Here is a 24559-nt window from a genome sequence, read left to right on the forward strand (position 1 = left end):
CAGTAGATTCTTGCCAAGGAGGAGACCGAGTCAGCAGCACTTTGGCAGTTTGAAGGTGAGTTCCCTGCAGACAACAGTAGATGATGAAATCCATCACTGCACTTGCAGTTCTTACAGCATTTTTAAGTGGATGATATGTAAGGGTTGTACTCGCACGGCTGCTTTTAAAGCCAGGATTGGTTTGTTTCGTTTCATGTTTTTGTTGTTCAAAGAATGTCTCCTCTGTTGTTTGTCTGGTTTATCTGTAACTAATTTTAGCAGGATTCCCTTTCCAGAATGGCATTGAAATTTGGTGTATCGTTTGTATTAGAGAATCATAGGATAATTCAGGTTGGAAAAGCCTTCCCAGACCACTGAGTCCAGGCTGTGCCCAGTCCCCACCTTGTCCCCAGCCCAGAGCTCTGAATGCCACATCCAGGATTTCCATGGACACCTCCAGGGATGGGCACTCCAAACCTCCCTGGACACTTCCAAAGCCTGAGCACCCTTTCCATGGAGAAGTTCCTGCTGGTGTCCAACCTGAGCCTCCCCTGGCACAGCCTGAGGCCTTTTCCTCTTGCCCTGTCCCTGTTCCTTGGGAGCAGAGCCTGACCCCTGTGAGCCTTTTGGGGGAAAAAAAACCAAACAAACAAAACCAAACCTGGAAAGGGCCACAGCTGGAAAGCTGAGGAGAGAATCCACTTGTCCTGAGGAGATAACTGACCTTAGTGCAGAAACCCCCAGTCTGGAAGAATCCCAAATCCTCAGTAATCAGCAAGATCAGGCTGTAAGAGCTACAAAGTTGGCCCAGAGGAACAGGGTGAAAGTCAGGGTGGGGGTTTGCATCCAGCAAATGTTCTTGGTTCTTCCAGAGTGATTCCATCCTTGAGCTGATAGATGGATATTCCAAAGGGCTTTAGACATCATTTAGTGCCCACTTCCTTCTGTCCTGCTGCTGGTGGCTTTGGTTCAGAAGGAATCCTGGTGACCGAAGAACCTTTTCTTACAGCCTGCAGACGGATGTAAATTGTGTAGCTTGTTAGGAATTAATGTGGAAACTCTGAAAAGAATTTTTGCATCTCCTCTGGAGCTGCAAGCTGTTTGTGATTTTAATGATCCCTCTTGGACTGAAGTTCATCTGGTCCTGCGTGAGAGACAGGATACAAATCAAGTAGGGAGTTAAATCTATTATGTGGATGTTTACTGCATAAGAAGAAAGTGCATAATAAAGAGGTTACTCTGAATATTTACCTTCAGCTGTAGATCACTGACTTTTCTGACCTTTCCTTTACATTAAATCTGCCCTTTGGAGTTCTGCTGTGAACCATTCGTGGTCTTTTTATCAGTGTTTAACAAAACTTGAACAAATTAAAACCAGTGGGTTGTGGCCATGGGTTGCTTTTAATTTGTTAATCTGACACTCCTTTTGTATTTAATATTTTTCAGCTATCTTGTCTGTCTTCATCTTATGGGAACCTCCATGGGGCGAAATCTTTTCTGGAACAAAGCAAGCCAGAAAAGTACCTGTGGTTAAATGTCCTGAAAGAGCAGAGTTCGTGGTGTTCATGGTTCTGTTTGAGTCTGAAAGTGTCTCATTGTTTGCTTGAAGATGCTGCTGCTGTTCTGACCCTGCTCCAACTGAAATTATTCTGTTTCTTTTCATCTTCCCTTGGATGATGGGGCAGACAATTATGAAGAGGGCAAGCTTTGTCTTGAAGCAGGTAATAAATAACCATCTCCATCAACTTACAGTTTGGATCAACTTGTCTGGCTGGAATTACTGCAATTTAACACATTGTGGTGTAATGAATAATAAACTACCTTCAAAAAAAATATTTAAATCTTATGTATTTTGAATTGTGGGTGTGTTTTTATGTAAGGCAGCTTTGAGCTGCAGTGCAGCTGAATGTGGATTTGTGCAAGGAAGAGTTTTAGATTCAGAGTTTAGAAGTGTTAACGTTGCTGAAAAGATGTTTGCTTCTGAGGCCACGTAATTTGTGTGTGAGAAAACCTGCTTGGAGATGGATTTTAAAAGCTGCTGTCACTTGGTGTAAAATTCACCTGTTTTATTAAAGAAGGTGTGGATAGATGGAAGCATGCACTGTAATTGGACTGACAGGGATGGCAAAGCACTGCCATGCCTCATTAAACCTGTGACAAATAGTGGAGGTCTGTGATAGCTTGGAGAAAATGTTTGCTTTTGGCACCAACTGCAGCATCTTTGTGCAGAGTTTGGTGCACACTGAGCTTCTCTGCAGACTCCAGGGAACTTCAGGGATTCCTGGCTGATGGGAAAGGACTATCTGTATTGTTGCTGGTTGAAAACCAAAATGGGATGGCATTAAGAAACTGGAAGAACTTCCATAAATTCCTTTTTTTTTTTTTTTACATGCAGTGATGCCAGCTGGCAAATTCCTTCCTTAGATGGGCACCTAAGGAAAACAGAGCTTTTGGCAGCCCTGCACTTGCACTGTTGATTGAAGCCACACAACATCTGTCCCCTTTCTTAGGGGGGATTTCCCTGAAATCACTCAGACATAGTTCAGCAGGCCAGGTTTGGATCCCGTGGTGGGGGACACTGCAGTCTGTCCCAAAAGGGAGGTATGACGCTGCTGGGGCCACGTGGAGAGAGAAACTTGCCCAGGGCATTTTTAACCAACTCCTGTTACAGTGGAGATGCTTTATTTTCTTGGTTGCTCATGGAACAGTTGTCAGACAATTTCAGTAATAATTACAGGATTAATGGGTGAGTTGGGTCTGTAGGACCAGGCCAAGGGATCTCCCTGCAGACACCAATTTGGGGTTTTGCCCTTTGGTTTCGGGACCTTTCCTGCCTCTGTACTGGAAAAAAAATAACCCAAAAAAGTCCTAAAAGGTGGTCCTGAGGCAGCTGACATCCACGGCCAGCCACAGTCCCAGCTCCCTCACACAGGGGTTAAACCTTCTGTTGCATTGGCCAAACTTTGTGAGGAGTGTGAACAATTTTGGGTGATTAATGTACATCCGGAACTGGCCGTGGCATCCCAGGATTTGCATCACACCTTACCTGGGTGCTGAAGCATGACTTGGATTTTAGTTCAGCTACAAGTCCTCAGCTATCCTTGGGAGTTTTTGGGCTTCAGCAAAATAAACTTTTGCTGGTATCTGAGTCAGCAAAGAGCCTTTGATAGCATTGGGTTAGAAAGTTCCTGCTAAATGAAAACCAACTTTTAACACCCGAGCAAAAGAAAATACAGCTCATCATCCAAGACTGGGTTTGCTTTCCTAATCTGTGAATTTCCCTGGTGAGCAGCATGTGTTGAGTTCAGCAGCTCCAACAAGGTTTTCTTGAGCTGTGCTAAGCTCTGTTTTCCAGGCTTCCCAATGTCTGACAAACTTTCACTTCATTTTTTGTTTGTCTTTTACAGATGTTGACACCTCACTGCGGTGGAAGTCTGTGTGTAGGGAATGCTCGGGGTCACCGTTCCCAGCCAGCTGATGTTCCTCAGGCTCCTTAGATGTTTAGTAAATATCCTGCTCCAAAACTTCTGCTGGGAGCTGTAGGAGCAGCTCCAAAGGATCAAAAGCTGTTTTGACCTCTCCTTTCTCAAGCTCCTCCTCATCCCAGGAGCTCTGTCTGGTTAAACAAAGAAACCCTTCCCACCTCTTCCCTCCAGCAGTTAGAAACAGGAGTGGCAAACCTTTTTTTTCTCAGAGATATGTATTAAAAAGTCTTGTAATTAGTCTGCAGCAATTAATTCTTGTGATACGTACCAATGTCTAGTTCAGATCTTTTCTCAGTGCCTGTGGTTTTGTTTTCCATATTTCATGGTATTTTTCTTGTCCGGTGTCTTGTTTTCTCAAACTAGTTTTACATTACTGTTTTGACTACTTTTTGTCCCAAATATTAGATCATCAAACTCCTCTTCTTGCTTGCTGGTAATGAAAATAATGTCCAGCAGTCTATTAATACAACATCAATTTTTAAATTATACTATTATAGATGTCACAGATGAAGGTTTTGCAACGTGTATAAAATTATGTTCACGGTGGTTCTGACACTACGTGCATTTCATCTTTTTTTATCAAAAATAAAATCACTTTTATCTAAGTGTTCCTATTAGAAACCCTGAGTGCGTGGAGTCTGAATCTGGATTTAATTTAGGTTTGGAATGTGCTTTTGGCTAACTTTTGGTGGCCCGGAGATCTCATGACCTGTCCTTGCGAGGATATGAAAATACTTCAGCGTCAGCAGGATTTTGATGGACTTTTAAATGGGAGCTGGAGAGCCCAGAGCCTCCACGGGCTCGGGATCTGTCAAGGAATCCAAGCGCAGGGTGTGCGGGTTCATCCCCGGCCCTGCCCTGCCCTGCCCACGGCCCTGGCTGGGGCTGCTGCTGTGGCTGCACCTCTGCCTGTGCGTGGGAGCCTGGAGAAATGTTTCTGCACCGTTCCTTGCACAAACCCCGGCTCCAGCACCTCAAATAAACCCTGCTGTGCCCTGGTGCTTCTTCTCCTTGAGCAAACACGGCCGTGGTGCCTCTTCTGTGCTTGTGCCTTTCTTGTCACAGCCAGGCAGGAGGAGCTGTGCGGGAGAAATGCCCTCAGCAGGATCCCACCGAGACGCTCTCCGTTTCTGCTGCCCTGTGCTCTTTATTCGGGTTCCACCACAAAGCTGCAACCCTAAGGCTCTTCACGGGGCTCGGGTTGATTTACTGTCCCTTTCCTTCCCTTTGCAATGCACTCCCAGAGCCGCCCGAGGCCACCGCAGGTCCTGGCGAGGACAAAATGCTCCGTTCTGGGACCTGTCTGGTGGTGGCTGATGCTCAGTGTGGGCAGCAGGGGATCAGCGCAGCACTTTCCCGTATCCTCTCCTTCTCTGGAATTCACTTCTGCAAGCCTGGGAACAGCATTTCCAGATCCTTCAGAGTGCCTTGGAGAAACCTTGGCTTTGCTGCGGGGAGGTGGCTCCTCCAGCTGCACAAGCTGCCCGACAGCTTGATTTGATAACATTGCTAAGAACAGGCAAAATTTTAAGCAAGACTTGCTCCTAAATTGCTGTTAATGGCCCCCTCGGCATGAAGGCTGCCGTGGGAACGGCCGAGGCTGTGCTGGGATGGTGAGAACAGGTGCGATCCTTTTCCAGCCGCGCGGTGTCCAGGATGCTCTGGCCCGCTGGAAATCGGAATATTCGGGAGAATATTCAGATATCCGAGGAGCTCCTGCCCTGCAGGAGAGGAGCAGCTTGGTGACCATGAGGGCTCGGCTTTACTGTGGCTCCGATCTGGCAGCTCCTCCCCGGCGGAGTGAGTCACATCGGGAGAAGGGATCCTGTCAAACCCCGCTGTGGTACGAGCAGTAAACAGGAAAGTGCCGGCGCTGCCCACACCGATTCCCGTCACATCGTGCGGGTGACGTGGATGTGACCGCCACCCTCCAGCCGGGCACAGGCAGTGACAGCAGGCTCAGAAATTCGTCACTCGTGCGTGTCTCAGTGTGGCTGGGGACACCGAGCCAGATGCTTTAATTCGAAACGCGCGTTTCCGCTTTTAAAAAGTGTTTTGTTCTCGGGAGAGGTTTTGTCCTTGTTGTTGTTTTCCGGTAGGTTTAGCTCACTGCTGTTCCCCTGTAGTTTTTCCTGCGGGGGGAGGCAAAGGTTTAGGGTTGGAGCCGGGTGGCACAGGAGCAGCCTGGCCCGCGCTCTGCTGTCGCCGCCGGGGCTCGAACCCGCCCCCCTCGGGCCCCGAGTCCCTCCTCCCCCGGGGGGCGTGGCCCGCGCGCTCCCTACCTGCGAGGATGTGACGTCAGCGCCTCATTACCCTAATTGCGCTGACGTCACGGGCGCCCGGCCAATGGGGGCGGGCGGCGCTCCCCACCTGCTCGCCGCAGAATTCCATCATTCCTGGGATTCCTCGGCGGGCCCGCGCAGCCAGCGGGGCCGGGCGAGCCGCGCCTGCTCCGGAGCGGGCCCGCACCGCCGCCGCTGCCTCCGCCCGGCCCGGCCCGGCCCGGCCCGGCCCGGCCCGCGGGGCGCCGCGGCCGCGCTGCGGCCACCGGCACCGCCCGGAGCGCCGGTGAGTGCGCGGGGACAGCGCGGGGACAGCGCGCACAGGTGGCCGCGGGGGCGGAGGGAGCGGCGCTGGCGGGCGGGACCGGCCTGGGACGGGGCTGCCCCGGCCCGTCCTCTCCGCGTTGCCGGGCTTTCCCCGCGGGAGAGTCTGCCGGCGGCCGGGGAACGGCCCGAGCCTCCCGGCGGGGAGGGACCCGCTCCGCCCGGCCTCAGCCCGGGGCGGGCTCCGGGTCCCCCCTTTCCCCGGGGCGGGCTCCGGGTCCCCCCTTTCCCCGGGGCGGGCTCCGGGTCCCCCCTTTCCCGGGAAGGTTCCTCTCCGCACGCAGCGGGACCCGGAGGAAAAGCCCCGGGGGGAGCCCGGGGGTATCGGCAGCCCCGAATGCCCCGGGGGGAGCCCGGGGGTATCGGCAGCCCCGAATGCCCCGGGGGGAGCCCGGGGGTATCGGCAGCCCCGAATGCCCCGGGGGGAGCCCGGGGGTATCGGCAGCCCCGAATGCCCCGGGGGGAGCCCGGGGGTATCGGCAGCCCCGAATGCCCCGGGGGGAGCCCGGGGGTATCGGCAGCCCCGAATGCCCCGGCAGGAGCCCGGGGTATCCGCAGCCCCGAATGCCCCGGCAGGAGCCCGGGGATATCCGGAGCCCCGGGACGCCGCTGCTGTCTGGAGCTCGCCGCTTGGCTCCCGCCCGCCGAGTTCTTCCTGCGGGGAAATTCGCCGGCCCCGCTCCGGTAGCAGAGGTGAAACCTTCTAGAACGCGTCCCAAGGGCGCTGTGGAAGCTTTTGGCGCTGTTGCTTTTCTGTCCCGTTGGCAGAGGGTTTTATTTAGCCTTTAGCAGCGTGGTGTCGCGCCGGCTGCGTGTTCCCCAGATGTGATCGGCGGTAATTAATTAATTCCCTGAGTTAAGCTGTCCACGCTGTCCACCCCTTTTCTGAGAGTGGATGAATGGGAATTTAACACCCGTTTCCACTGGCACTGGAGAATCCCCAAGGCCCGCTCATTCTTTTCTGCTGGGTGGCTGCTTCACGATTATCAGGAACAAGAAATAATGGCCATTTTTTAAAATTACACCGAAGGGGCTGTTCGAGAGTTCCAGGGTTTCTCCGGCAGGGTGATTTCTCTGATTGGTTTTTCTCTGACTTTAGAACGCAGAGTTGTTCAGAGAGTTTTCCTCACAGAGAAACAAACTGCAGCTTGGGAAAGCTGAGTGAGGGCAACTCCGCAGGCAGTGATACAGAGAACCCTCGAATCCAAAACTCTGTAAAACTGGGCCGCAATATCCCTCTCCTGCCTTAACAATAAACTTTTTTAATGCTGTTCTCCAGACTTGAAGGCCCTTTCTTTGTATTTTCCTCTCTGTGACCTTGTGAGATTTCTAATGGGGAAGGTGTTTTGCTTGAATTCTCTACATCTCTTCTTACTGTTCCGTAGCTATAATCTAGTTTTTGGGGGTCAGGCTGTGAGGCTTTTTGGGTTCAGTCACAGGAGCTGCTTTGATTCCCAGGAAATAGACGTGACCCGTTATCTCTCGGTCGGATTTGGGCCTGCCTGTTGTACAGTTTGCGTTTTCCCGATGCAATGCCTGGGCTGGAGCAGTTGCTGCTGAGCCCCCAGCAGCACGCCCTGCGGGGCAGGGATGGGTGTTTCGGTGCAGGATGCTGTTCCTGCTCTCTGTGGGATGGGCTCAGCTTTCACACCCACCCTGGGACAGGAACTGGGCCAGCGCTGAGCTGATGAGCACCCAGGAGTGCTGCTGAGGTCTGGCAGTCCGCTGTGAAACAAGCCTGGTAACTAAAATAGGGTAGAAAATATTTGTGCCGCTTAATTAAAAGCATTCACATCACGACCCGTCAGTTTCTTATTTCCATGACTTTGCTAACCTTCTCCTCATTTCCATCTCGCGGGGGTCGTTCGCTTTGTTTCCAGGCACGCCTGGGAGTTTTCTGTTGGAAAAGGGAGCTTTGGTTCAGCTCTCTTTGCTGTGGTTAAACGTTTCATAATGTGTTTGCAGCAGATGGTGTAACGCGTGAGATGCTCTGGGTGCTCTTGTAGGTGCAAGACAAGGTCGCCTTGGACTTTCCCACCTTCAGTTTCTTAGCTTTCAAAAATGACTGCCAGCTTCCTTCTTAAAATGTTGCCTCGTTAAGGGGGATTTATGCAGCAAAGACAACAAAAAGCATGAGGGAAAATACCAAAGCTCTGCTTTAAGCTTATAATTTTCTGTGGGATGAGTTAAATCGTTGTTTCTGTTTGAAGACTTGCCTGTTCAAACAGATTTTCCACAGGCATAACGAGCACGGTTAAAAAAAAAAAAAAAAAAAAACCAACAACAACCCCAAAGTAAGGGATAAATACATTAAAAAAAAAAAAAAGAAGAAAAAGTGGTATTTAGCCAAATAGCCTGAACTTACTCTCAGAGTTTTGAGTTGTGAATGCAGGAGATACAAGCAGTGTTGCTTGGGAATCACGGTCTGAAGTGAGCACTTGCACATTTCACATGTTAACATTCACATGGCTGTCCTTATCTCGACACTTTTCTGTTCACAAGTAGAAGCTCTGGTCCGAGCAGAGCTGAAGAAATTTCAGTGTGTTGTGACTATTTGAGAAATTTGTTGGTTGCAGCGTGCTTGTCGTTGCTCTCATTCATGGGGCAAATATGCTTTACTCTCTCCTGTCATAAAAAAATAAACGAAATTTACCTATTTTCCAGCAAATTTAGCTTTGTCTTCCTTCCCTGTGTGGATTTACTGATTGTCCTGATGAGTTTTGTTTGGATTTCCTCTTCAGTTTCACTCCGTGCCGTTGAAGCCAGCAGTGTGTTTGTTTCTTTTTGGCGTTTCTGGGTGTGAATTTCGGTGGTTTGGGGCTTGTCTCTCCCCAGGTGGGAGCTGCTTTTGACCTAATCGACCACTCTTCCAAATTAATCTTGTTTGCCCTGCACTTGTGTTTATCTACGCTTTGGTCTTGATGGTTTCTCAAGTGTCTTGTTATTCGCTAATTGCTTTCTCAGCGTCGGAATTGATGGGCTTTGTTTATTAATCCCGCTCTTCTCCCTGCAGCCTTTATCTGTGGGGTTTCTCCAGATGGGAATTCAAGTGCCAGCTTTTTCTGTCCAGCATGGAAAGGCTCAGGCTCTCTCTCCTGGCAGGGACAGATGTGTCCCAGCAGGTTGGAGGCTGGTTTTGTGTTCCTCAGGAGTTTGCAGAGGCTGTCCTGCTCTTCTGTCATCCAGCCGTTGTCCTGCCCGTGAATTCTCTTTGGGATTTCACGTCCCCATTGTATCAAAATGCTTGTTTTGTCCTGCCTGCTCTCGTGTCTGTTCTCACCACCCAGTTTTGTCCTTGTTTTTGGCACCTGACTTGAGCTAAGCCCTGTCCTAGACCCAGCCTATCTCTGGGTGAGATCACTGCCCAAACATCATCTTTATTTCTCTTTCCTTTCCCTCCCTTTTCCATCCCCCCCTTTTTAAAGTCAAATGTGAAGTTCTTCTCTTCATCTCACGTTTTCTGCCATCCCCCACTGTGAATATGAACTTAAATTAAATATTTATTAAATTTTTAGATGATAATTAAATAATTGTGGGATTAAATAATTGTCTCTGTCTGGGCTGAGTGAGTGGTGCTCTGCTGCCTCTTAACTGAATTTCAAAGAAGCAGCCTCAGGGTTTTTTCCCTCCGTGCTCTTCCTGATGCAAAAATCCCTGAAAACACTGAACTGTTCATTTTCTAAAGCTTTCACTTCTCTCTAGCCTTCAAAACAAGAAAACAAACAAAAAACCACATCAGCAGGCGTTTGTAAAACTGAGAGTGTTCTGTGTGTTCCTGGATCTTGCAAAAATGTGAGGAGAGGGAAAAGAAAGAGGAGGAGAGGGAAAAGAAAACTGCTGTTTCTTTCCCCTAATGGGTACTGAGCGCTTCAGGTGTTGCATAAACAAATTTCAGGTGGATCAGTGCTTGGCTCAGCCGTTCAGACATCTCTGCCTTCACCTTTCATTTCTGTACTGTTTCCCAGGATGTTTCTTTGCTGCCGTGCAGGACAGAGCAGGGCAGCGCTGAGTGGGAGCAGCAGCTGATAAATAAGAGCACTTTGTAAGATATTAAACTAATATTTGGAATAACAGTAGATAAAAATAGCTTGAATGCTTGTAAAAGCGCTTTTGGCTCGTGGCTCCTGAATCCAACAGTTCAGACTTTTTAACCAGTGAGATTTCCTTGGGGAATGTTTGCAGGGCGTTGAAATCAGATAAATCCTGTGTCTCTTGTGTTTCGTTCCTCACTTGCTTTCCCTTACCAGGCACTTGCCGAGAGATTTTGGGGGGGACGCATTAAAAATTCCAGGTTTGGTTCTGCTGCACAGGCAGGTTTGTGTCACACTGAGAAACAGCTGGGTTTGCTCAGGAGCCTCCTGATTAACAGGGGGTTTTTGTTGTTGTTTTGGGTTGTTGTTTGTTTTGTGGGTTTTTGTGTGTGTGTGTGGTTTTATTTTTTTATTATTTATTTATTGTTTTTATTTCTTGGAAGCCTGGGAAATGTTTTTGGCCCTTCCTTTCTGGAAGGTGACTCGCCCGGGATGGCTGGGCTGTCCTCTCAAGGCAGCCCTGGCCCAGCTGCAGCATTTTCTGACCTTGCCTTGCTCAAATTTGGATTTTCAACTTGGAGCTAAGAGAGGATCCCTCCTCTCTCACACTCTCTCTTCATTTCTTTCCTGAACTGTAATCACTCGTTTATTAGTTTAGTTTAGAGATCAAGAGATATTTGACAGTATTTGAAAAATAACCCGGCAGTGTTTAGCTCCTTGCAGGTAATTTTTGTCTCTGTTTAAAAAGTGCCAGAATCTGTGGGATTTCACCCTGGGAATTGCAGCTTTTGAATGAACACAAGGCTGTGATGTCAGGGGAACACCTCAGCGGCTCTCTCATGAGATGAACTGTAGTAATACCCAGAGCTGCAAAGCTCTAGTGAGGCCACTTTCAGTCAAGTTGTTTTTAAAGTGTCTAATTTCCTGAACTGAATGAAGACTCGGTTCCTGTTTCCTTCTCCCAGTGTGGGTTTCTGTCACCAGTTAATTCCCTTACTGGCATCAGGGTCCAGAAGGGAATTGGGCATCTGCTACTCCCATCATTTGAAAAAAATAAATGTTTCTTAGTATAGTTAATTTGTTTTTAATGAGACATTTTGCCGTCCTTTGCATTGTTGTTTATCAAGAGTTGATTTTTTTTTTCCTAAGGACTTCAGACCAGAAATGTTTGTATCACTGTCTTTGAAGTGCAGCGTTGAATCCTGAGTTCTCTCAGTCTGGTGTGTAGCTGTATCCCCTGATCAGACAAGTCTAAATCATTCTTCCAATTGAATTTTAACTCAGTCAGAAGAATTTGTGTGAGAGGCTCAGGAAACTCCCAAGAAAACAAAAAATATGAAAGAAATGAAGCCAAGCTCTGAGGCACGAGAGTGGAATTGTGCTGAAGGCTTTTCAGGGAACATCCTCTTCCAAACCTTTGCTTTGCTTTGGAGGAGGATGTGGCCGGGTGTGAAAGGAATAAATATTTAATGAAGACAAAATAGTAAAATAAGCTAAGATCTTCTTTTCTAAAACCTCTTGCCCACAGGTATTGTCTTTAAATTAAAGAGTTAATTGACTTTATAAGTTTAGACCAAATATTCTTGAGTAAAAGCTGATTCTGGCAGGGAGGGAGAAACATTTTTGAATCCTTAATACATCTGGTTATTTCAAATTTGTCTCTTCTTGCATAGTTCTATGGAAATCCTGAAGTCATTATTTAAACTTAAAAGCTCAAAACTTAAAAATACATTTTTTTTTTTTAACTCACAAACACTTTGAAATCCTTTTTCTTACAGTTCAAAGTCTTTGGTTAGTTTAAAATCTGACTTATTTAGGAAGCGGGAGTGAGGATAGTGGGGATTATTGTTCCAGTGCAGAGTCAAGGAAATTGCTCCCCAAACATGTGCTTGTTGTTAAGTCCGTGTACATGCTGGACACGTGTTTGACATTTCTGCAGTTGCCGCTACCTTTGGTTTTTTTTAAAGATCATACTGTAAAGTTACAAGAAACAGTTCTTGTGGGAGAAGTTTTTGCTAAGTTTTTTATTTGTTTGTTTGGTTTTTTTTTGTGGAAAAATCTCAACAAAATTTAGTTGTTCTGGGGTGTTTGTTTTTTTTTTTAACAGCTCTGCTTGTGTGTTGCCTTTTTGTTTGAAAACACAAATATTGTGGTAAAAACATCTTGACACATGCTATTCTCTTCCTTCCTTTTTTCCCTTCCATGTATTTGGAATTCCATACTGAAACATCTCCTTTTTTAGTTTTGAAGCCGTTCCGGTGAAACTTTGAGGAGCTGCAATGCAATCATTGGTTTTGTGGGAGTTTGTTCCTTGGTGTAGTGCTGGAAAAGGCATTTTTAATGTGCTGGGAGTGAGTTTTTCATGGATGGGAATTGTGTGTTGTAAGGAGCAAGATCCAGGCAAAAGCAGCTGCTGAGGTGTGATGGTGATTGAAAAAATACAATTCTGTGTGTGGCTGTACACACACACCCAGAGTTCAACTGTGTTTGTTAATAAAAAAGTCTTAATAAAATTTGGATGATTCTGCTCTGGGCAGGGGGAGAGGGTGAGGAGGTGAAGTTTGTGGAATCCTGAGGATCTGAAGCGATCCACTGCAAGGACAGTATCATTGATACCATTGATATTGCTGTTTATCAGGCACTACAACAGGTAGTAAATGACCCTGTTACACCGTGTGGGAGCAGTGTAACAGCTCCAGCCCTTGGGAATTTGGGGTTCTGCTTTGTTTGGGTGGGAAAGGGCAATCCCAGCACTTCCCTGTTTCCAGCAGTAACACTTCTTACCAGTCCTGTGCTGCTGTAACAGGAAAAGAACTGCACAAAATCAGATTTTGGATTCTTTTTCTTACTCCTGCTGTAAACCTGGTGTGTGTGTGTGCGCTCTGAATGTTGAATTTACTCTCTGAAACTTTGCCTGTGGATGTTGCAGGATCCAGAGAGGAATGGAGACTCCCTTGGATGTTCTGTCGAGGGCAGCATCCCTGGTCCATGCTGATGATGAGAAACGTGAGTTCCCTGCCTTGCTGCATCCAGCTGCTCTGGGTTTGCTCTGTGGGTCAGCCTGCTTTGATCCAGACTGCAATTGTACTGAGTCCAGGATGTGTAAAAAACTCTCTTCAGGGTCATGTAGATGTGTAGGGAACCCTTCAGAAGTTGTTTCCCAACACCTTGGGTTCAAACTGCTCAGTGGGCAGGAGAGATTGACTGATTTTATTTTATTTTTTTTTCCCTTATCTTGGGACAAAGAAATAAATGGGAAAGGTCTTGGGTTCTGAATTAAGAGAGATTTCAGTCTTGCTGCTCATCCACGGAACTTTGGCTGCAGGGGTGGAAGGGAATCCAGTTCCCTTAAAAACCTAAAATTAAACGTTTTTAAACCTAAAATTAGGTTTAATAAGGGCATCCTGGGGATGTTTAGGGATCCTTTGACATCTGAAACGTGTTTGTGTCCTTCAAAATCCCTTGCTTTGGAGAGTGTTGGGTTCTGTTCCTTTACCTGGGAGTCATTACAAAGACTGATAAATAACAGAAATACGAATTTATTTTAAACTGTATTTAATTCATGCGAAGGTGCCTCTTTTCCCACTTGCATTGTTAGCAGGCAAAAAGTTGGGGTGGAGCTGCTGTCAAACTAAGGCCAGGTTGAGAACTCAGACTCCCAGATGGTTTTGGTGACATCTCATTTGAGAGCACATAACTGGGTGGGCACCAGTGGGCTGCAAAGGTTTCACAGCTGATCAAAACCCTCAGCCTGGTTGTTGTCGTTAGTAATGAGCTCTTCATTTGCCTTTCTCTGCCAGCAAAAAGGAATTACAGGGTTATAAACAGTCAGAGGCTCGTGTTGCCCGTTATTTGGGTAATATTTCTGCTTTTGCCATTCATGGTAAGAGTTTCAGACGGGTTAACTCACGTTAGAATAATATTTTCAATTCCGCCAAGCTGCAGTGCCACTTCACAGATCAGAGTGTTACCTGCGTGCTCAGTAACAAATGTGTTTTTTGAGTAGTGTGTGCACTTTGGGTCTCAGCCTCAGGAGAAACACGGTATTTTGGATTTCTGACTAGCAAAATGGTATTTTAAATTTCAAACTGCTTTTGCCAGTGGCTTCTGTGCATAAAATCACCTTTTAAGATGAATGCAGCTTTTCTTCTTTTGTTCCTTTGCTCTGTATATATTTTTGAAAATGATTAGCCTTGGATATTGAATGAAGTAATTGGTTTACTGCTGTGAATCTGCTCTGTAATGAATGTCGATGTTGCTGTTCTTGCACATTTGCTGCTGGATAAATACCAGGTTTTCAGTGGTGCCACTGCAGAGGGGTGGTTTGGTGGGTTTGCCCCAGCTATTGACTACTTCTGGCAGAATGAACAGCAGTGGAACTCCTTGAGGAAATCATTTCAGCCATCATTTTGGCCTGAGGGGAAGGGCGGATTTCTTTTGGCTACATTGAAAAAAGTAGATTTTGAATTTGTAATCTCAATTTTCTTGAGCTTTAACGCATTCTTTTTGGTTAACTATTGCCGAAGACTGTAGCTTGATTCTGAGCTCCACAGGGCAGGAATGCTGGATTTTAGAGAATCCAGAGGAAGTTTGATTCAGTGCAAGCTGCATGTGAGGGAGCTGATGTGGATCTGGTTCTAATTTACATTCCTTTAGTCTTACCACTTAGACTTAATTAGATTTATGCCACTCTGCAGCTTCTTGTGCTGTCTGCAGCTTGCCCTGCTGCTGTAGCACAGCCCAAAGTGCTGCAGGAGCTGCTGAGAGGGGAGAAAGGAGCTTGTGTCAGCTTTTGGAACTCATTCTGGGTAAAAAGAAGTTAATTTGGAAGTTAGTCTGAATCCAGAATTTAGCTGTTATCCTTGAGCCTTCAGTGAGGTTCTAGCCCTGGTGCTGTCTGCATTTCTCTACCCCCACTGACTTGGTTTAAAACAGAATTCTGCCGTGTTTCCAATATTCCAGTAATGACCAGGAGTGCAGCAATATTACCAATATTGTTAAATTGGTAATTTATTAATAATATGTGTTATTATAATAATTAATATTCAGTATTTATGAATGTCATGCTTTGAAATGTGGAGGATCCTGCACTCACTGCAGGGCCAAGTAATACTGGAGTGTCTTAGTGTGTGTACAAATGATGAACTGTTTAACACGAATGCTTTTCAATTCGGCAGCACTTAAAGAAATGAGTTTAACCTAAATGAGTTTAACCTCAGCCAGCAACCAAGTGCCACACAGCTCCTCACCTGCATGTCCCCAGCCCTGCTGGGCTGGGGAGAAAAGCCAGAAGAAAGGGCAAAACCTGTGAAAATTAGAAAAGAAAAAAAAAATAAGAACTATTAAATAATTGAAATAGAACGTTCTAATTATGGTAATGGAAAGAAAAAAGGCAAAGAGGGAGGAGTAAAGGCCAGGACAGACCCAGTGAGTGATGGTGGCCCCCAGGTGATCCCCCCAGTCTCCATCCTGGCTGTTCCTTGGGCAGTGCTGGGTTAACCCTGGCTGCTGCTTTCAGCCCCATCTCTGCTTTAGCTCAGGAACTATAAACTGGATTTCAACAGCTCCCAGCTGAAATGATCCTGCACTTGTTAGCAATGAAAATTTATGAAGCACATTTGTTTTAACTGCTGTGTCACAGGGAAAGATTAATTATGGAGCAGGAATGGCTCCTGCAGTTTGGGATTTTAACTCTTACCACGGAGATGGGAGCAGTTATTTAGGGTTTGTTGTATTAAAACATCAAAAGGAGGCTGAACAAAAGAGGACAGGCAGTGATGTCATTGTGAGTCAGGCGTGTTAAAGGCTGGTCACTAATTTCTGCCTTGTCAACAGTGGAGGAAAGGCCATTAAAAAATCACTTTCCCCTGATGGGGAGCTATAGGTAACGTGCAACTATTTCATCTATGAATGGCACCTGGAGGGGTTTGCTGGGTTCTTTTCAATCCCAGAAATGGCATTTAGAAGAAGTAACCATCCATCTCTGTGATGTGCATCCCGGCTGGATTTTGATTGTTATCACAGCCTTAAACCTGGCAGAATGTGGATTATTGTAAACTTGAATTCTGCATTTTCCAGTGAGATGTTTGACGCTGGTTGCTCTCCTTGCCCTGCGCCGTTCTTCCTGGGCTTGTTCTGATTTCTCATCTGCTCAGGGCTCAGTTTGGCTGCTTTTGGAAGAGCACAGGATAAGCTGGTAGGGTTTCTGCAAGTATTCAGGCAGTGAGGAGGATCATAATTTTGTACTGAACTGGTATAAGGGGTCTGGGAACTGGTCTTTCACTTATAAACAGGGTTTTAAAAGCATAATCTTGAGAGTAATTGAGAGAACAGTGAAGGAAAACACTAATGGCAGATTTTATTGTAAGCGCTTCGTACTCAGTCTGTGCGGATTTATAGGAACGCTTTTACACTTCCCTACAATATGTAAACTCAGTTTAAAAATTTGGGAATTAATGAGAAAAACCATGTTTATTCTCAATCTCTCAGGGGTGATACAGTGAAAAATCTGCTGTGGGCAAGCAGGAGAAAATACACTTCCAGAAGGAAATGAAAGGTTTGGGAACAGCTCATAAATGGCACCACCAAGTCCTGGGTAAAACTTTGTTTTGTAATGCCTTGGACTAAATGCATACCTGTTGAGTCTTGATTTATGTTTTACCAAACTGATAGAGGACTGCATTAAAAAAAAAAAAAATTCTCTTTGCTGAATCCATGCTCCTTGCACATGTGCCATCAGTCACATGTGTGCAGGGAAGCCTGGAAGTGCAATTCCACCCTCCTTGCCTGTGAACACTGTTATTGTTTGGCAACAGTTGCTTTTATGTGGTTTACTTTAATCCACTTCAAATAATAAAGGCAGACCATTACAGTTGATATTTCTGGTACAGAGGAATTATTGTGCTTTAAAATCCCTACCCTAATCCTCTTTGTAATAAAACCCTCGTGTGGACAAGAGCCACCAAGCAGATTTTGCTGCTCTCACTGGTAGCAGGAGTTCATTAGCGGCAGGAGTTTTGTGCTGGCTGCCACCCCCTCATGAATAAATGAATAAATATGCAATGATTATTTGTTTTGGATAGCTGATCCCCCCAAAAAAAATCCTGCTTCAAGACTGAGTTGAGAAGAATTGATTATTTTTTAGCACTTTTGAAGAAGATGGTGACTCTGTAGGCTTATTGTTTTAAATAAAAAAAAAACAAGCAGTATTTGTAGCAGAATTAGACTGGAGTGTTGTTTTTTGTGTTGAAGATATTAATGGTGAAACGTTTCCAGCATCACCAGGACTGTCCCACCTACGCTGCTGCTGTTTGCTGTGTAAATTTATGGCAAATGATGGGCAGTGAGCCTGAGGCAGGATTTAAAATCAACGTTTGCAGGACTTGGAAGAGCTTCCATCGCTGGGGGAACTGTTCCCTCAGCACTGAAAGTAGCCCAGATCCTGAAGGTGTTTGGATGACTGAAAGGGAGGAATTGGATGGAATTTGATGTGTGAATGAAGTTGGTACCGAGGAAGTCCTGAGGATCGTTTGCAGTTTGGTTTTGGGAGGACTGTGAAGTTTTTTCCAGCGTTGGTTGGGTTGTGTGGGGTTGGTTTGTTTTCCCTTTTTTCTGGAGATTCACCAGCTTCAGAGGAATGGGGAACAGGACATTTGCGGAGATGTGAAAGAGCAGTTTCATCTCACGGTCCTTGTTTATTTTCTGTTGACAACTTCTCCCCATTCCGAGTAAAAGTGGGAAGAATTGCAGTGTAAGGACAAGAAATATTCCGTAGCAAAGTATTACTCCAAACAAGGGAAGATTTCCAGTAGAACACAATCCTATCATGAGACTTGCCCTTTGTATTTTATTTGCACCTGTAGGTGCAAAATAGCAAATCTTGGGACCAAGAAATAAATGGGAAAGGTCTTGGATTCTGAGTTAAGAGAGATTTCAGTCTTGCTGCTCATCCACGGAACTTTTGCTGCAGGGGTGGAAGGGAATCCAGTTCCCTTAAAAACCTAAAATTAAACGTTTTTAAACCTAAAATTAGGTTTAATAAGGGCATCCTGGGCATGTTTAGGGATCTTCTGACATCTAAAATGTGTTTGCGTCCTTCAAAATCCCTTGCTTTGGAGACTGTTGGGTTCTGTTCCTTTACCTGGGAGTCATTGCAGAGATTGAGGAAATCCCTGTCCGGATTTTTCCCAGTCTAGCCTAAATAAGATTTTACTTATTTTTTTAATATTTTACATTTTATTACATTTTTTAAAGTGAAAAGATTGTAGATGATGCTTCTACTAAAAATCTTCCTTCCTGTGGCTTCCAGGCCTCCTCCCGTGATGACGTTTTTTGTTTTGTAGGACGGTACTTGCTGCAATCCTGCTTGGTCAAGGGCAACTCAAACCACTCGAATTCAGATTTTTATTTTGTCTTTTGTCTATAAATTTGACAGTATTTTGTATGTGTGTTTTTGGGGTTTTTTTCTGAGCGCTTTCAGAGTTTGAGGGTTTTTAATCAGGGTTTGTCAGCTCTTGGGCATCTCTTAATATCCAACCCAGCACAAGTTTTCATTTAGAGCTTGGCGACTTCTTCAGGACTTTGGTCCAGGGGAGGGTGAGAAGTTCTCCAGCATAATTTCTGATACGAATATAGATGGATTCACCACATGGACGGTTGTTTCTTCTTTTATGGCTAATTAAAATGTCGATTTGGTTGTCTTTTTCGCCAGCTTGACTGAGAGAAGAGGCAGATATTTGATATACGGAAAAAGTTGGTCTTAAAAATTAGAGGTGTGATTAGACTGGTGGTGTTCTGCAACTCCGTTTAATACCCTGGATTCTTTAATTGTGGAAATTAATCTGTAGTTAAGTAATGGAATAATTTTTAATAGTTTAGTTTTTATGATTTAGCAACTGTGCTTGTGCTCAGAGCTTATCCGTGCTGTCCAGCAAAAGAGAAACTGAAATTTTCTGGAAGAAAAGCTCGAATTTCTAAGGAGCAGTGTCAGCAAAAATCTACATTTGTAATCCCTTAACAGCCGTGAGAGGTGTTAAAAGTACATTTATCGGCTTGTCATGTAAGTAACGTTTGATCAATGGTGGAGGGAGTCCTGTTAGGTTTGGAGTGGAATTTCTGACATAAATCTTCCCCTTTTTTTTTGGAATGGAAGGGGGGAAAGTAGAAATGTCTTGTGTCAGCATAATGGTAATAATGTGATGGGAAAACCGAAGTGGCTCAATCCTTGAGATGCAGGCTGAATCGTCTGATGTTGTGTGAACACCAAAAGCTTGAAATAATAAACCTCTGAGTAATAACATGCAGAGCGTTCTGCTTTCAGATTGATGAGCCCCACAGAAAACACGAATATCTTCTGTTTTAAATATCGGTAGAGCTGGTTTTTAGTCAAATATCTGAATGGCTGAACTCCTGACCCTGCTGCTGTTTGTCTTTCCTAAACCTTTCTGTGTTTTGATCACTCAGGATCTCACGGAGTAGCTTCCTGTGAGTGCTGTCAGGGCCATCCCATTAATTTTAGGATTTTCTTGGAAGTACCAGCCTTAGGTAGGTCAACTTGCTTGGCTTGCTCTGTTTGGAAAAAACCCAATGAATTATTCTCACCCCCTGAAAGTTTCACCCTTTTTTTTTTTTTCTTTCTTTCCCTCCGAGTTTATTGTAGCAAGAAAACAAAAGGATGTTTTCAACCCGTTAAATAGGCTGGAAAATGGGGCAATTGTCCGCCCGGCGCCTCGATGCCTTTCAGGAGCAGGGGAACCCCATTAGCAGGGCCGGGGGAGGGATGGAAATTCCTGCAGGAACAAAAGGGGCCTGCGTGTTCCTTGGGAATGGATTTTTTAAAATAAGTTCGGCTGCCTGCAGTTTGTAAACACGTCAGAGCATCCTTGGGACAGCCCCAGATGTTCCTGCCCAGCGGTCGCCACACAATCGGGGCTTTTTCTTTCCTTCTCAGTTAATTTGGGATAAAAAAAAAAAAAAAGGGCGTTTGCTGAAATTTCATCCCTCTGAATGCTGCCTGGCAAAGCGGAGGGGGAGGAATCTCCTCGCTGGGATGGAATTTGTCATCAGACACCAAAAATCCCAGCTGGCGGAATACCAGGCTGGCACATCCCGTATGGAACTTGTCAGTGCACGTGCTCCTAAAACGATTGGCATTTCTCAAATGCTGGCCTTGGGATTTTTTTTTACCCCCCAAAAAAATCCCTGGTCTGTTTTACCAGAACTCGTGTTTGTTACAGCCTGAATTCCCCCAGCAACGCAGGGAAGTTATTCCTGATGCGGGGATGGAAACCACCGTGGAAATCTGCCCGTTCTTCCCGCGACACGTGTTATTTGGCGTGTTTAATTTGGTTTTAGAGAGAAAATAAAGTTCTTCATGAATTAGAAGCACCGCAGGCTGAGCAGGAAAATGCAGGATGTCCTTTAGGAGCGCAGAGAACGTTCCTGGGAATGGCAGTGCCACACGTGGAAAGGCAGAGCTGCTGAGAGGAAAGGAGTTCACGTGCTTCCGCTGCACTTGGGATTTGGCATGTTTAGCACTTTCTCTACCTTTTTATTATGTACTTGCGAGCAACGAAGTTGGGTTTTTTTTTGATAAAATTGGAGAAGTTGAGTAAAAAGACAATAGGAGACAAGAGAAAGTAAAGAGAGAAAGTGAAATGGCTGGGTATTTGGCATTTAGCGAATAGTACACCTATTTTTGGAGATATTCTTTAAATACTCTTTTATTTCATCAGTCCGTTGTATATTCATAGACTAGTAAGTATAGTCATGCATTTCCATAAACTAGCTTGTATATTTTAGGAGCTATTTTGTGTGGTCTTTTCTTGGGTCTGTTTTTTTAGAGCATATGTGGATTTTGGCTGTGGTTTTGGTCCTTTTTTATTATTACTTCCAGTTTGGGCTTTGGTCTGTACTTTCCACAGATGGTAGGTGCTGATACTTAACATTTTAGTAGAGTTGGGTCTTTATCATATGTTTGCTGGATGTTATTTTAGCTAAGTAGACAGTTCAATTCCAAGCGTTACTATATGTTAGCTATTTTACTACTATTCTTAAGTTTTGTTAATAGCTGGAAATAAATCTATATTTATACAGCAAAGTCATTCTAACATTATACATACAGCATTTATCTTAATATTTGTGAAAAGCCAATAATATAATATGTATTTCTAACAGATTTGGAATATTTAACACTTTCTCTATGGTTTTTATGTACTTGTTGCAGTACTTTATCAAGCACAGGACTTATTTCAGCACTTTATCAAGTGTCTGGAATGGAGCATTTAGCGATTTCCTCGTTGCCTCTAAAACCGTGTCTTAAACCAGGCTCAACATTACAAACCCAGTTCTTCCAGCTGCAGTTAAAATTGCCTTTAAATTAAAAGTTAAAACTTAAAATTGAGGTGGTCCTATGCAACCTTCACTCCTTGTTCACTCACACAGCCTCTAGTGAAATGATCATAGAAATTTTACAGTCTGCTGTAAAAAGCAGCATTGCAGGTTCTTAGTTAATGAGCATCTGTTTGGAGTTTTCTCTTTTCCCTGGCTGGGAACCCAGACTTTATTTATGGTCTGCCATTCAAATTCTGACCTGGGGGAGGAGGAGGGATGTGAACATGGATTTTCCTACGCAAGGTGAGTGTCCTGATGGAATGGCTTGTGAAACAGAGAGGATACAGGCAATTAACAGCCTGCTTTACCGACTTCTGCCTTTTGTTCAAGAAGGAAGAAGAAGCAGCAGTGCTTTGCTTCAGAAGCCTGAAGGAAAGCTTGTTTTTTTCTCCAAGAAGCAAACACCAATAATACTTGCTTTATTTTTTATTTCTTTTCCCTCTTCTGCTGCAGACTCAAAAAATCAATCCCCTGTGAAAGCAGAATTCTGGCTGCAAATCTGCAGGGCAGCCATAAACAATGTCACTACAGAAAATTCTGTCATCCATTAGCTTAAAAGGAGAAATCCTTCTTATTTAGCAAATTGAAGAGTGATTTAGTACTCTCCTCTGATTTTTTTTCCCTCTTTCTGTTCTGACTTTAAGCTTAATTCGTTGAAAGGTGCCCTAAAACACTTCCAGTGTTTTTGTGCATCCCCTGCAAGAGTGTTGTGCTGCGTGATAATAATTTCATAGCGCTGGAATAAATTTGCTTTGGCTACACATCTATTGCTGTGTAAGGCAGAGAAATTCCAAACAGTTGGGCAGAAATTGGGCAAATAAACACACAAAATCCCTTTGTGTGTTTTCTTGATTCAAAGGGAACTATTCTACTACAAGCACTGGGATTTTTTTTCTGGAATTATGCCAAGAGCAGTAACTGCTTTTAATTTCTGGGTCATGCCCACATTGTCTGGTTTGTGTGGAAACATCTGTGTGTTACAACTGGAACTTCATTACTGGAAATCTCCTGCCTTTATTTGCTTTTTTTGGGGGCTGGATGGATGTGGCTCCTGTCAGAAGAGTGCCCAGTTCGTCCACAGCTCCAGCTGTCCCTCTTCCCAATTTCTGCATCTTCATGCACCTCCTGCTTAGCCTGGCCTGGAATAATAATTGATTTTATAAACATGCAGAACTTGTCCTTTCCCATTTGAACTCACCTCCAAAACATGAGGTCTATTAAAGACCTCTTTCAGTTGTTTTTATCCTTAGATTTACCTCAGCAGCAGACAATAGAATGGTTTTCCAACAGTGCTCTGGAATTCCAGGATGTTCAAGTTGAGCAGTGTTGAAATCTGTGATCTTACTGTGCAAGGATCTGTGTTTGGGAGATTTTGGGCATGTATTTTTATTTGTACATATATTTTTATTTGTGGATGATTTTTTTTCAGAATTTTTTTTTCAAAATATATGTATTTTTTTCAGCATATATTTTTTTTCCAGGATGTATTTATTGCAGAATGCTGGTGCTTGCCACAATTGTATCATCTTATGCTACATTTGTACCTACTCAAATTATTCTCTTGTTGCAAAATGTTGAACTCCAATTTTAGAAGTGTATTTGAATAGTTACTTAGCTTTAAATACATCGACACTAGTAGTAGTCCCTTAACAGAATTATCATTGAATAATTTATTAGTCTGTTGAATACAATAGGTGCAGAGCTTATTAAGAATGTCTTTTGTCAGTGTTTGAGTATGAAGGAAAGTAATGGGCTTTGCACTGTTGTCTTCTGTGGAAAGGAAGAACTTGCAAAATTAAAAATAAAAAGAGATTTTTGATTATTGCGTGTTTTAGAATTGTATTTACAGACGTTGGAGGAAAGCTCTGAGCTGTGAGACTGTTCCTGAAGAGCCTCAGTGAGCTCCTGGCTCCTGCTGCTCCATGAACAGTGGCTCAGCTTCTCATGAGTCCCAGCAGATGTTTTGCCTTCAAAAGTCACTTTAACTTTGTGGCCAGGCTGTCTCCTTGCTCCCAGAGCTCAGAGCTGGAATGGGGATTGACATCAGGAATGAAATTTCATGGATTTCTCCTTCACTTCTGTCGTTATCCAACCAAATCTCACCACACCCGCTTGGACAAGGACAGGCAGAGCGTGATTTCAAATGGTAATTCCATGTCAGAACAGAGATTATGTGAGAAATTAGGACTTAGTGGGTTCTCAATGGCTTTAAAACAATCTCTGGAGTTCTACGGGCTTTGATATTTGCAATTTTTAAGAAAATTCTGCAATTTAAAGATAAATTTAATCTTCAAGATTAGATTTATCCATCTGTGGGCAGAGCAGAGGCAACCTGGCAAACCCATGTGACAAGGGCAGTCTCACATTGTAATAGAAACGGGAATATTGTTACCTGCCTGCACTCGATGGAGTTCATGCCACTTTCTGCTCTGTCATACTCAAATGTTAATTAGGAATGGGAGGAAGGCTGACAACAGAAAAATGTAGATTTTTTTTTTTTTCTTTTACCGCTGCTGGTGGCTGTTCCTTCCTGCCCAGCACTGCTCTGTTCCAACCTGTGCCCTTGTGCTCCCCTCACCATTTCAGTCATTGCTAACAGCAGGTTCTGGGAGCACTGCAGTCGTTTCAATTAACAGGTGTAAATTAATAAAGAGAGAGTTTTGTAAAGTACTTAAAGAGAAAGGAAGAACTTTGATTTATTTCTCAGATTGGATTCTGTCCTGGCTGTGGCTGGGACAGAGTTTTTTCTTTCTGTCATGACAGATTCCAGATATGTTTTTACAAACTTATTTCCCTTTCCTCTTTTATTCTGTTCTTCATTAAGTTGGAAAGGGATCATAATTTCTCTTTTTAATTGGCTGAAATTTCATGTTCATTGAAGTAAAGGGAAAACATGTATGCAAATGATGCGACCTTGTGACTTCTTTTGATTATTAAAACACAGAGAAGATCAGTAATTTCTCTGGTAGAATAACTGATGTTTGCTTTGAGAAATAGAAGCTCTAAATGAAGATTTTTGGTTTTTTAAGGTCTCTTTCACTTTACTCTCTGCATTCTCCGAGGTTTT

General features: G+C 44.4%; 1 protein-coding gene across 2 annotated transcripts in view; it reads left to right on the forward strand.

Moving 5' to 3' along the window:
* The first annotated feature begins 5972 nt into the window (after positions 1–5972).
* Positions 5973–24559, forward strand: part of VGLL4 (vestigial like family member 4) — a 76575-nt gene continuing 57988 nt past the window's right edge. The window contains exons 1-2 of one of the 2 annotated variants that reach the window (XM_066195593.1): positions 6004–6032; positions 13031–13107. In XM_066195593.1, the coding sequence (XP_066051690.1) occupies positions 13044–13107 (64 nt within the window). In that variant the 5' untranslated portion in view covers positions 6004–6032; positions 13031–13043. Of the gene's footprint in view, positions 6033–13030; positions 13108–24559 lie in introns of both variants that reach the window. The other variant, XM_066195594.1, reaches the window with a different exon arrangement.

The sequence above is a fragment of the Chamaea fasciata genome, unplaced genomic scaffold, assembly GCF_029207755.1.
Source record: "Chamaea fasciata isolate MVZ Bird 193981 ecotype frontalis unplaced genomic scaffold, bChaFas1.0.hap1 SCAF_13, whole genome shotgun sequence".
NCBI classification, from domain to species: Eukaryota; Metazoa; Chordata; class Aves; order Passeriformes; family Sylviidae; genus Chamaea; species Chamaea fasciata.